The sequence below is a fragment of the Trachurus japonicus genome, chromosome 10 (assembly GCF_045865225.1).
Source record: "Trachurus japonicus isolate A0001 chromosome 10, Traja_1.0".
In the NCBI taxonomy this organism is placed as follows: domain Eukaryota; kingdom Metazoa; phylum Chordata; class Actinopteri; order Carangiformes; family Carangidae; genus Trachurus; species Trachurus japonicus.
In genome coordinates, this window is record NC_140916.1 from 8,203,445 (window position 1) to 8,216,689 (window position 13,245).

General features: G+C 39.2%; 1 protein-coding gene across 2 annotated transcripts in view; it reads right to left on the reverse strand.

Annotated features, from left to right (window-relative positions):
- The window catches only part of fstl5 (follistatin-like 5), a 168,469-nt gene that overhangs the window by 68,115 nt on the left and 87,109 nt on the right, over positions 1–13,245 (reverse strand). For both annotated transcript variants that reach the window (XM_085789142.1, XM_085789141.1), the window contains exon 6: positions 9,008–9,128. In XM_085789142.1, the coding sequence (XP_085645268.1) occupies positions 9,008–9,128 (121 nt within the window). The remainder of the gene's footprint in view (positions 1–9,007; positions 9,129–13,245) is intronic.

Sequence of the window (13,245 nt, forward strand, 5' to 3'; positions counted from 1 at the left end):
TGACAGCCAGAAAAGCACGTTGAACCTCTCAGTCAGAGGGCAGAAAATATATTTGGAGAGAAGGTTTATCCATACTGGGAATTTAAACCTGACCTCTCGGTGGCGGGTGATCGCTACTGAAGCGTTCATTCAGTGAATCCAAAAAGATTGTGACTCCACACAGCATCACCGTCCTCAGAACCAGCTGCCTTGTCAGCAGCAGGGCAGTCACTCATCCTTACCAGGCTGAGTAACATCAGAGATTCAAGTAAGCTGCAGCAGGGTTTCACAGGAAGCAAACAGCAGTGTTTAATCTGGACTCATTTATTTCATCTTCATTCATCATAGTTGCATGCGGCTGCAGTGAAACCAAAGAGCTCATACTCAAACTTGGACCCTTAAAACGATCATTATCAATGTAAAAGAAAGGGAAGTTAACAACAAAGTACTGTTGGAGTTTGTGTGATCTGTACCGCTCCCTATGGAGTTTACACAAAAAAGACTTTGGGGCTTACATACAGTAGTGACACACTTCTCTTGGGAGTGGATGTGGATTGATGGAGCGACTACTGTTGTGGTTTGTCTTTTATTCTGATTTATTGTTCTGTCAAACCACTTTTGCTTCTGAAAGTTATATTTTATCATGTTCTTTGAGATGTATCACTTAAAATTCTGTTGCTGCTCCACAAAATGAAAAAAAATATAGCACTTATTTCAAGGATAAGGATTTTTTTTCCTGCCACAAACTGGTGTTAAAAGAAAAAGTTAGACATGTTTCTGTCTCATTTTTATTGGGTTTATGCCAGTGAATAAACTCTAATGCTAAGTGTCTGGTTTTCTTTATCCATAATTGAACTTTAGTCATTACATGGCCATGGGGTAATTTTTTTATATTCTAACGAAAAAACAGCTATAGTAAAGATATAATTTGTCATCAAGTTCAAAGGGAAGAACAACAACAATCATTCCTTCAGAATCACTGAGGAAATTGGCCCTTGTACTTTGCTCAAGGATCACTTAGAGTAAAAAAAAAGTCAGTCAACTTCTTTTAAATCTCTCTAATGCATTCTGGTGATAGAAAAGTCACATGTTAGAAAATTAACCATGTATAATGAAACCATTTGAACACCACTTCTCTCAGCCTGTGAATGGAGTGCTCAGCAGGGGTTCTTCCAAGTAAAAGGCTGCGTATCCATTAATTGTTGCTGTGCCATGGGTGCCAAATAACAGCAAACTACCCCTGGTGGAAGCATTGAAGGAAGGAGGCCCAGCTGTTATTTTGGGTGTCTAATTATAATCTTTACAGAGGTAGAGACAGTAAGTTAACCAATTTTTGAGCTTGGCAAACTTCCTGCAAATGCAGGGATTACACCAGGCTTGGAAACACACACAAGACTGATGGTGTCAAGCCTTTGACCAAAAGCAAATGAGAGTAAGGATGACATAAAAAGAAAGTACTGTAGGCACAAAAATGTTACAAATCATGTAAAAAGGACAGTAATGAAAAGGGAAAAGCAGAAGGACCACCACAACAAGACAGATGCAATTGGGACTACGGATGGAAACTAGCAGTTGTAGTTAATACGGTGTATGTATCTTGTATTGTACGTCCATTTACTGCACAGTCCCATTCAAATAAACAAATTAATTAAATGAAATGAAATTCCTATGCTTCCCTGCAAAATAAGTAATTTAAAAGGCTGACATATGAATTTGCTAAGACTTGCATTAGAATTTTGGTAAATCCACAGCAGCCATGACCAGAAACAGTGACATGATCGTCTTTCTTAAATTTGACCTTGAACATGTTTCCTCAATTAATTTATGTACTTACATTGTAATTACATAGTGTATTTTGGTGTACTTACAGGTCCTTGTTACACTTGTAATAAGAAATGCCAAAGTGGCCTCTCTCTTTGCACAAGCATTTCTTATTACAAGTGTGACAAGGATTAATTAATTAATTAATTAGGTAGATACACAGGAACAAGGACCCCTTAAAATAAAGTGTTACCATTAATTTATTAACAACATTTTAATGTAATCAAGTAGAGAGGCTCCAAATTCATACCTGACCTTGTTGACAACTGGCAAAAAACAAAAAACAAAAAAACAATGTCACCACAGGATCCATGTTGTTATCATCAAATGTTGAATATTACTGTAAAACCAACATGGGCAAAAGGTAATTCCTCCATAGACGTGCCAAAAGTACCATCTGCTGATGAGAGTCATGTGATTAAAAACTTAAAAACAGGTACTAAATGGAGGTTGTGGTAAGATTGATTCCTCAATTTAATGATTATGATTTAGTTGCCTAAACTTGGGGTTGTGCTTTTTTACTTAGAGTGCCAAAGAAAAGAAAAATCCTTTAATTGAACCTGGCTACCATCTGTTTGTGCAGTGATGGGTCACCTCCATGGGTCATTTCACAGCTCAAATGTCCTTATGATTTGCCCAAGGACCTTTCCAATTGGCCAGAATGTCTCTATGGTGAATGCAAGACAAAGAAACTATGTGAATCATGAGGGGAGAGATGGACTGTTTCTTTCTTTTTGCCTCTTATTGTGTCAGTGCATGCTTCAGTTTAACTATTCCAGTGATGGTTGATCTAGACCATTGTGCCATATAGAAATTCAACTTAGCCATATTCTTAGCCAGTGCCTCTCCTCCAGTCTTTCCACAGCATCTCTACTGGATTATGGTCTAGGTCGACTTTCATGTTTGGAGTCATTGTCAACCCTTTAGTGAGCTTCAGGACGTTGGCAGCCTCCCTGGCATTATCCTGTCAGATACCTTGATAAACTTGGGTATTCATTTTCCCTTTGATGATTGGAGCCGTCCAGGCCGGGCTCCAATCCTTTCATTGATTTGACTCTAGATTTGATAACTCCTGACTCCAATTAGCTTTTGTTAATGTCATTAGCCGAGGGGTTGATGTGCTATTTCCAGCCTAGACTGTGAATATCTTAATGAGGACTAGAACAATACAATGATTTATTTGTGTATTTTATCAGCTCAGTAAGATTGTATTTGTTCATAATTGCAACTTGGATGAAGATCTGACCATAGTTCAAGATGAATTTATGTATAAGAGGTGTCACTCACTATCATATGGTGAAGGGGAATCCCTGATATTAACATACCATAAGTGTTACCTTTAATAGAAACAATATCAACCCTCACCTTGAACTCATGCTATCTGTGGTGGCATCATCAAAATTACAATATGATGGATCACGTTACAGTCCATCTTGGGTTCCCCCCAGTCCCTCAGGAGTCTGACGGGCGCTCCAAGGCTTCTAGCCTCAGCAGAAATCAAAGAGCTGTATCTCCTGGCTGTGTGCTCTGTCAGTGGTGTCAGGGTTCAGATCAATATCTTGGCACCCAAGAACAATAAGCGTGTGTGAGATACAACCCACAGTGCAGCACAGATAGCATTACCTATTGGTCATTACTGTGACTCAGCTAAATAATGTATACTGAGTAAATACTTGATAATAAATACTAAAGACGGGCTAAAAATGAGATGAAAACTGTCATTACAGCTATAACAGTGCATAAAGTAGGACAACTTGTGTTTCTGCTGCTCTTGCCAGAGACTTGAAATGAAACCATGACAAGTAGAGAGGACTTTTGCATTTAGTTTATACAGCAAGGTGCAATGCAAATCTGCTGCGCAAGAACATAAGAGGAGGTTTTGTTTGGGACAAGTTATAATGCTAACAAACTAGCCTGAGGGAGCATTCAGTCTGAGGATTCTTTCCAAACGCTTGCACATTCATTTTCATTGTTGTCTGTGGAGCAGTACGTCTAGACGCTCAGAGAATGCATTAACTGTAGTAGGTGTAACCAAACTAATAACATTTAAACTGCATGGTGCAGAGGCAAAGCGCTCTGTGATTGCCCTGCCAACTTCAAAGGGCTTAAAAAGCACATTGGCACAAGGATGCAGTCGCAGTCTGGCTCACGTGTAGCAGCCTTTAAAATGCTATCCAACTTGGTTAATTATACACTGAGTGTGGCTTATACTGCCTGGATATGCCACCCACAATCAGATAAAATCACAGGTGAGTCGAACATCAGATGCGCTGTGTTCCTGACTCCCTTTTTATATTTAGGGAGAGATAATACTTGCCAAACTGCGAGCATGACCTTTTCCTAAGTTTGTTTGGCTGAGATCGCACACGTTGACTTGTCTGCTGCAGAAGACAGACAGATCCCTCTGAGCACTGACTGCACTAAAGTGGTTTCAACCACCTCGTTTTAGCAGAGTGCACAGCTACGGCGGCTGTGAAGACAGTCCTGGATGCAGCGCCAAGACGAAGGAGTGTTGCAGATTACTACATACACTCACAGCCAAGGTGGCTATATATGCCACGCTGCACAAAATTGACCTCTGCTTGAAATGCAATAATTGTATTTCACCTTTAGTGGCTGACAGCATAAAGTACAAGTGCTACACTTCATAAGCCAAAGCTCATAATAGTGTTTTTGGTTTATTTTTTTATTTTCCTATATGGGACAGCTGCAGTTTTTTATTTTTTATTTATTTATTTGTTAGGATCCCCATTAGCTGCAGTGTGCTGTGTATTTCATAACATTTATGTTTTTCAAAACTTTCCTATATACTTACTTGAGCGAAGTACATTTAATGTAATTGCTGTGCCTTTAATGGTGTAATACTAAAGGCTTGTGTTTTTTTTTGTTTTGGTAGTGCATATCAGGTGTTAATGGCTGCCAGTCAAGGCCCCAATGTACTGTGACACTCCTACCAAAAGTTAATGACACTTTTTGATAGATGGCACCTTATCTGTTTACCCATGATGCAATGGGCCATCATTCACCAAATTATTGAACGATGACAAAGAGCTGACTATCAGTAGTGTGGCAGACATCATTCATATCTGTAACATCATCTAATTAAAAGACATCACTTCTGCCAGACAGTTTCCTTACTGCAAGCTGAAGCAAATTGATTCTCAACCCCCTTCTTGTCTATGCAAAGGAGGAATGAATAATGCATGGACATTAAAGTCTTATCTTCTGCCCTGACAAACAATGTTGCCACGCTTTGAATATTCCACAAAGGTGTGCAAAGGGTCCTTATTAGCAGAGCAGTCAGACAGGTGCCGTTTTCATGGGGAGTCGGACTGAATTTGCTGCTGTTGGTTTCAAAGCTGCGCCATAATTCTGGACACACTGGATCAACGGATTTACTGTCTGTGCTCAGTTTACGACAGCGCTTCAAGTATTTGCATAGATTTTTATTGCTGCCACTCACAGATTATGATTGCAATGACTGCCACAGGTTTTTTTTTTTTGCCTCAGTCACTGTGAGCGTCGACTATAAGCCCAAATAAATCCGTGGATTCTGTCCATGTCTCTCCTGGCTACATCTGCAACCAACCAATGCGATGCATGTTAAAGTCTTTGACTTAAGCCGTTATGAAGATGCCTGCAATTGCATTTTGTCAACAGCCAGTCAACATCCATCCACACAGGTAAAATGACGCTGTGGTTGTTTATTACCTGAATGTGGAAGAGCACCAACAGTAATAAAACAGATTGGCCATGCTCAGTAAATCTGACCAACTTGTGTTTTTAGTCGATTCAATACCATCGTAAAAAGTAATGTGTTTTCAATTAGCTTTCTTTTCCTAATGTGACTCTTAAAGATGATGTTCAATGATTGTGGGTGTCACAGTGAGGCACAGATGCAGAACTGTGACGTAGCGGTGAATGATATGGATGTTTTTTTTCAACTGGATGACATTAGTTTCAATTGGATGTCTTTACAGGTCAAATCGGTTTTTGAGGGATGAAAACCCGACCCTGAGTCAGACCGTGTTGGTCTCAGCCTCATTTTGTTGCCACAGGATTTATGCCTGTGTGTTACAACATGATTACAGTGGCATGTTTTTAGAGGGAGAACAGGAACTGGACTTCACTGCGCACAGGAACATTGTTCTGATGAGGCAAATGAAGCCTTGTTTATTTTAGGACAATCCTTAGCCTGTGGGATTGATGCTGTTAAATGTTTTTTTGGAAATTGATTCATAAATATTAACATGGTTGAATCACAGCATTTTGTGAATGTATCTCCCCGTTTCCAGCTACAGCGTGTTTTACTGTTGGTGCAGGTGGTGCAAACAGGACTTTCAATTATTGATATAATTTTTTCTTTGAAGCATGTAAACAAATCATTTTAGTTTCCATTGGTGTGCATTTGTTCTTAGGACATTTTAATAATATTCTTGCTCTTTTCCTCCACAGCTGCTTTTTTAATTGATTGAATAAACTGTACTCAGCCCCTCAGACTGAGTCTGAGGAGGGATGTATTCTTCTCTGGCTTGTTTCAGAGCAGGTCCAAGACCTCTATTATAAATTCCATGTTCCCATGCAGCTTTTAGTGTTTTGTTTGCCAGTCTGGCAAAGAATTATTGTCTACCCACTTTTCTTTCTTTGGACCACATGACAGATGATAACATTTTTGAATGTGTGTCCATTTAATGTGTTTGGTCCTTTGCACCACGAATATCTTAGATAAGATAAATAGAGTACTATTGAAATTAGGTGAATTGAAATGTTGAATACAGCTGTTAGTCTCCAGAGAAGGTGAATTTGTGACCTTATTATCAGTCTTCCGCTCTGAACTGCCTTACAGGCAAACTCAGGGTCTTTGTTTAGAGTACTTCAGTGTTTAGCAAGGTAAACAAAGTTTTGAAATGAACAAAGTGCAGAAGACAACCGCTAATAACTAGAATGACCTCCATGTATGTAAAACAATCATCTATACATCACTGAATGGAATGAAAAGACACAAAAATCCCTTTAGTCATCCCTAGATCGTCATTAACTTATTAAAACTGCTACTTTTTCTTTTATTGAATACATTTTTTCGCTCATTCCTCAGTCGCCAGTTTTTGCAGTGAGTCGTATATTTTCATATACGTATATTTGGAAAGCTATTCACTGTTGCTAAATAACAACATTTAGTGGCACTTGTGGACAAAGACTGGAAAAGAAACACTGACAGAAAAGAATGAAACAGGTTGAAAGAAACTGCCCCAGAAGGAGAGATTTACATAAAATACCCCATTCCTTTGTGAGCAGTTAAGCTGGGAGATCTGAAAACTGAAGAGGAATAGTTGGAGTGTGCGCACTTCAACTCTTCAAGGAAGTGCAGCTCTCCCCAGATTGGCTCCGGTCCCTTTATTCCCATGGTTTGCCAGAAGGAGTTTGCTCCCACACATTCATGTATGATGTGGGGATTAGCAGACAAGGTGAGACTCTTTCACTTTGCCATTTGCTCTTGTGACTCTTTCGTATTGTCTTGTTCTGAGAAATGATTTAAATACAAAGAGCCGATGAGATGAAGGTTGATTATGAATTCTCTACCACCGTTAAATGTGTCAAGCCAGCCAAATGTCAGAGGATATTCTGTCAGAGCATATTGAGCTGACTGAAAATGTCAGACAAGCAAAGAACAATGAAAGAGAGCACGAGGAGGAAACAAAGGGAGGAAACTGGTGCACTGTTGTTGGTGCGACTTGGATATGGTGGAGCACTTGTCATCATTACGGGGGGGCGGGGGGGTGGGGAGGTGGGTTGGGGTTTAGTTTGAACTGCTGTTTCGCAGTAGTTGTGACCTGGTTCCTTTGGCAGCAACTCCAGGTTTAAATCCTTTATCCATCTATCCCTGTGGATCCAACATCTGAAGGCCGACAACACAGCTGGCAACAATATGGAGTTCAAAGTGGGATATACCTTTGGCGAGATATCAAACACTTTTCCAAGTGTATCAACACCTTTATCAACTTTGAAGAATGGCCCGGGTTTCCAAGGAAATGCAACAAAAAAACGATAGTTCAGACGTTAGTGGCTCCTCTTCAAAGTGGAAAATTAAAAAATTTAATATTTAATATAAAAATTTATTATTTATTTTTATTTATTTTATCAACTTTTCCTTTTGAGGAGCCTATAAGGTTTATTTAAAGCAGTACATAAGAACTTTCAATTTTGGTTGAGTTTGGCAGCGCCAGTGGCCCAAAGTGGTAGTGGAAGACTCCATTTCCCATGAGCACCAGCGCGTAGCGGCGTAAACATTCTGATCTCCTGGTGCGTGGAAATTAACAGAAGACGTCCAAACTAAGTTTCTGTTACCAGCGGATCATTTCACAGTAAACACACATACACAATGCGACGGAAAGGTGCCGCATTGCCTGCTCCCTACTGCGGACCCTGCCCGGCGAGTCATGAGAATAATGCCGCTGAATCGCCGTTTATGGTCGGAATTACGACGGTATCTGATCGTCTTCGAACCTCTGACTTTGATTCTTGATGAATGAAAACATGAGTCAGTCTTGCGCCGGTGCGTGCGGAGGCTCATAAATGTAGTGGGAAAACGCTTCGCTTTTCCAAAACTCCTCATTGTCCCTTTAAGTGAGAGCCGGTGTCCTGCCATGCTCCTCAAAGCTGCTTAGTGCCAGTGAAGGCGATACAGATCCCCTCAGGCCATGACAGAGGTGTCATTCAACCTGTTGTAAGACGATGTACCACCACAAAAGTTATGAAAATATTATATGAAGGTTGAAAAGTTCCTTAGTGTTGGTTTAAAGAAAAAAACCTAGGAAGGAGCATTATGAGTATAAATATAGTATGTTAATTATGTTGTCAACATATTTATCCCGCGGTGGTTTGCTCTGACAGGTAGTTGTTGTTTCTATGGTTTCAGGTGGACTTTTTACAGGTTGTTCATAATGATTATTTGCATTACTGCCCAGGTGATGTGAGCAGTAAACTTGAAGACACGTTATAAAACAATTTTGGAGGAATCAAAAAATACTGACTTATTCTCTGCAGATGAGAAAATCATTTCTGTCTCATCAGATCAATGTATTTCTCAGACAATGTAAATGGAAAATGTCGGTGCAGAAACATCACATGCTGTTGCTTTCATTCTGGTCAAATGGGTTTTTCTTATCACAAAGAAATCTATCACTAACAAAGCATTGTTTGTACTCACCAAAAGCTGTGTAAAACTCATCTTTTGTCAGGTGTTCGTCATCGTTGACGTCGTTGTACTTCAGGAGGTCAAACAGTGTGCACTCGGAGAAATCCTTGGACAGACCCTCTTGCTTGATGACCTTCAATGAGAATGCATTGGTACTTGTCATCAACCATCTCACCTACTTATTATGTTTAAGCAAATGTCATGTCAAGCAAATACTTTTCACAGAACACACAAAGCTGCCATAACAGTATTTGTTTTGTTTGAAAAAAGAAAGAGATGAAATGTTGACCGATAACAAGTTACTGTAATATCCAATTTTGCAGTTCAATATCTTCAAGCAACATCAACAGCATTATTAAGTTTCTTATGGTTAGGTTCATGCACTGACAGCAACATCACGGAAAGGTCATGATCCGGTTTCAGACAGAAAAACTCCAGCTTTAAATACAATCAATACACATTTATTCATATGTAACCATGACAATAATGTTTTCTTTTTTTCTCTTTTTTTTACACCTTTTTTTTGTCTAATAAATTTCAACCTTTTACAGCAAACCCTCCATCATCTTTTTCATGGCACGCCTCAATGCCCACCAACACAACATGCATGCATATGTAACCTTTCCACAATTTTTAATATTTAAATGCATAAAACCTCCCACAATCTGCAAGTTAAATAACACTGTTATTCTTTTAAGGAAAAGAAGAACAAGTTTAATTTTTCTAAAGCACTGAATGGAACCCCATAAGTAAAGTGTTAGTGTCTCAAAACTGTGGTTATGCACCGTCCTTGGGTAAATGTACTTAGTTTGTTTACTGAATTTTTTCATCTACTTTGAAAGCTGTGGATATAATCTCTAATGAGTCAACATTACGTGCCCAAGCAAAGCTGTGTTGAATGTGAAAGTGGATGAAATGCACAAACGGCCCTAAACCTGGCAGTTCACCGCGGCCAAGCTTAAAGAGTCACTGAAGTTCTGTCACAGCGGATGTTGAGACGGCACCCCAAAAAACACTGCACAGGTTTCATCATTATCCTGCTAAAGCTTGATCCTATCCAACACCCTGAGCCTGGCCCTGGCAGGAACACATCCATCATAGTAGATCAGCAGTCAAAATGCTGATCACAAGGGACAGCTTTATACATCATGCCTCGTCCATCGGATCAGTGCACTTCCCTTCCCTAACAAAAAAAAAAAAGAGGAGTCACCTGTAATGGGTTATCTTTAGTCCAGCCCACGGATGCTACAAGTGACAAATAACCAGAGTGTAAGAGGTGCCTGTGTCTTTCACATCTTCAATCGTTTTATCTCATCTGTAAAATTGGTCTTTTATTCCTCTCCTCTTTCAATTCTATTACCCACTGTCTGTTTTTAAGCCAAACCAAAAGTGAGCTAACAAATATAACCGATCTCCTAAAATGCCATGCAGGTCTTACAGTAAAGGAGAAAAGAAAAGCTAAAAGACAAAAACATTATTGACTCATTGATTCTTCTTCCGTCTTTCTGCTTGCTTTGAGTCAAAGTAATGCAGGTGGACTTTGACAGATTTTTAAGTGGAGTTGAAGTCACGAGCTTTGATAACTGAACAACGTGTTCTGTTTTGAGGAATATGTATGGCTCCTAGAAAAAGACCTTTGATGGCTTCGCTCATAATTTCTAAAGATTTGTCCTTCAATAACTAAATAAGTGTGAGCAGAGGTCATCTTTTCTAAGACTTGTTTTATAATTGAACATTTTCAAATTTCTTTTCCATACAATATCTGGAACAGGATAAAAGACCTTCTCTGTACTTCAGAGAAAGGACCAAAGCCATGACCTTAAAAACATGAAAATGTTCTTTTTTCTTTTTTATTATAAAATAAAAAGTTAAACAAACAAAAAAAATATATATATATATATATACATATATAATTATTTCATTAAACTTTTATAACATTGAACTGATTAATCGAAAAATAATAAATTTTTCCAAGGGGATGAATAATGTGTCTCTGTATACCAATCTCTTAAAACTCCATTAAAACACATTTAACACAATCTTTGCCTGGAAAAATCTCAAATGCTCTTTGTCCTCTACATTTTTTGTCTCAGATGACAGCTTGACATTGCCAGAAAACAGTACATGCTATTGTTTTTTTTTAGTTTTTTGTGTAAACGCTATAATTGCAACTATCCTGTGTTTGTTTTAATGATCAATGTGAGTCACACATAAGGGAAAAAACTAGTTTTGATTTGACATTTCTAAAGTGCACCCAAGACTCAAAGGTCAGTGACAATTGCTCCCCGTGCCCCTTCATGTGCACACTCACGGGCAAGTCAAGTAAGCCAGGATGAGGGATTTCCATCCCAGAATTTCAAATGAGATCTGAGAACACTCCAATTATAAAGGGCGCTTAAGGGCACAAGGGTGGCGGCCGTGGTTTTGTACTTTCAACAGCTGATAAGAGTGTGATTTGCTTGTGTAGTGCTCTTTTGATGGTTGCTCACAATAACATTTAATTTGCATAAATGTCTTGTCTTCTTTCCCTTTCATCTTTTGTCAATAAACAAAACTCTGCACTTCAAGCTCAAGCAACTCAAGTTTAGAAAACAAGAGCAGATTGTCCCGAGAAAGCAATCTAAGTTAGTCTGAACTGTTATGTATTGTGCACGATATCTAAAACTCTTATTACTCTGAAATTACATTCTGAAAGACATTTAATGCACCATCATAAAAACTCATTAAAGACCCAATCCATAATTACATTTAGGGGCCGCTTATGTTTGAGGCACACTCAAGCCATGACTACCGTCTTTTATCAAGTGATTTATCAGATTGATGGAGCTATTTCGCTCTCATATTTGTCATGCAATTATTTACTCTGTGGTAATTTTGTTGCAACTTGACAGTCAGCAGAATCTGAAAGGTCTTCTCAACATTTTTAGGTCATTTAGACGTGTGTGTAAGTTTCCTGTCACTGCAGCGCAACACCTTTGGGATGCAGTATGAGAGTGTGACCAAAAAAAAAAACTGGTGCCGATTATAAATCAACAGGACCGTGAATTTATGCATTTATGTGAATGAAATTCTTTTGGATTCAATTGAACACCTTCTAGAAGCCACCTGCAGCCCACTGATATTTTCATTTCTAACTGTCCCTGAAATCCTCTCTTCTCCTGCTTTCTTTGAAACTTTGATTTACGTAGCTGACACTATATAAAACCTGCCAACACTCTATGTGCCAAGGCTAAAAAAAGGACGGAAGACTAAAGACGGCCCTTGAGGAACCCCTGAAAAGAGCTCCTCCATGTGGGTGTTAATTACTGACTTGCTTCTGTCATTCAAACACCTCAGGAAAGGTGTAGAGGTGTACGTGTAGGTTGGCCTGCGGTAGAGAGGTTTGAGAATCTATCCAGGGTAATATTGAATAGGTTTAAAGGGCATATTCAAATTCAAACTCAGAGCATACTGACAATGTTATTCCATGAAATACAGCACAACATGGTCTATTGACTATGCATTTCACCCACTAAGCATTGATTTCTCTCATGCTGGCACAGGGCACCGTGTGAATGTAAAAACATGTAAAAATATGTAAATAATATGAAAATATGGCAAAAATATCACTGTTTTTGAGGCATTATTTAGATGCTTTGAACTCAAAATACTAAATTAATCTAATGAGACCACCCCCGTCGGGATAGACAGAGAGCACTGACAAAGCAAACCAAGGTGACCCCTGCACAGACAGTATATCCTATTGTGTCAGCAGGAAACTGACCTCAGAGCAGCAACTTTGTATCATGGTTCTGAAAACCACCGCAGGTTGCCTACCTTTGTTAATTATTCCAGTACTTTCTATATCAAACCAGTCCTGCGGTACTGGGAAGCTTTGTTTGTTATGCACAGAATATCCTCTTGCAGGTAGCCACAAAAAGCTCTTTTCACAACCATCCCTCTTGGCAGCGCTGGTCAAAGGCTGCAGCCTCCCATGAGCACACGACTCCTTTGACCCACATTGCTTTTCAAAAGATTTACCTAGAGCCGCGTACCACAGCTACGTACCAGAGGGAAGGGTAAGAAGAATAAAATGGACGCAATTATGGCAGACATCAAAGCAACTAGTTTAAACACCTGGGCATGTGGGCTGTTTGTTCATTTGTGGGCTCCTTTTGATTATTCTTTTTATTTTTGAATAAAAAAAATAACGTCTTGACAGCCTTAAGAGAAGCTGTGGTGCATCTTGAAATAGGGGATGTGCTGTCATG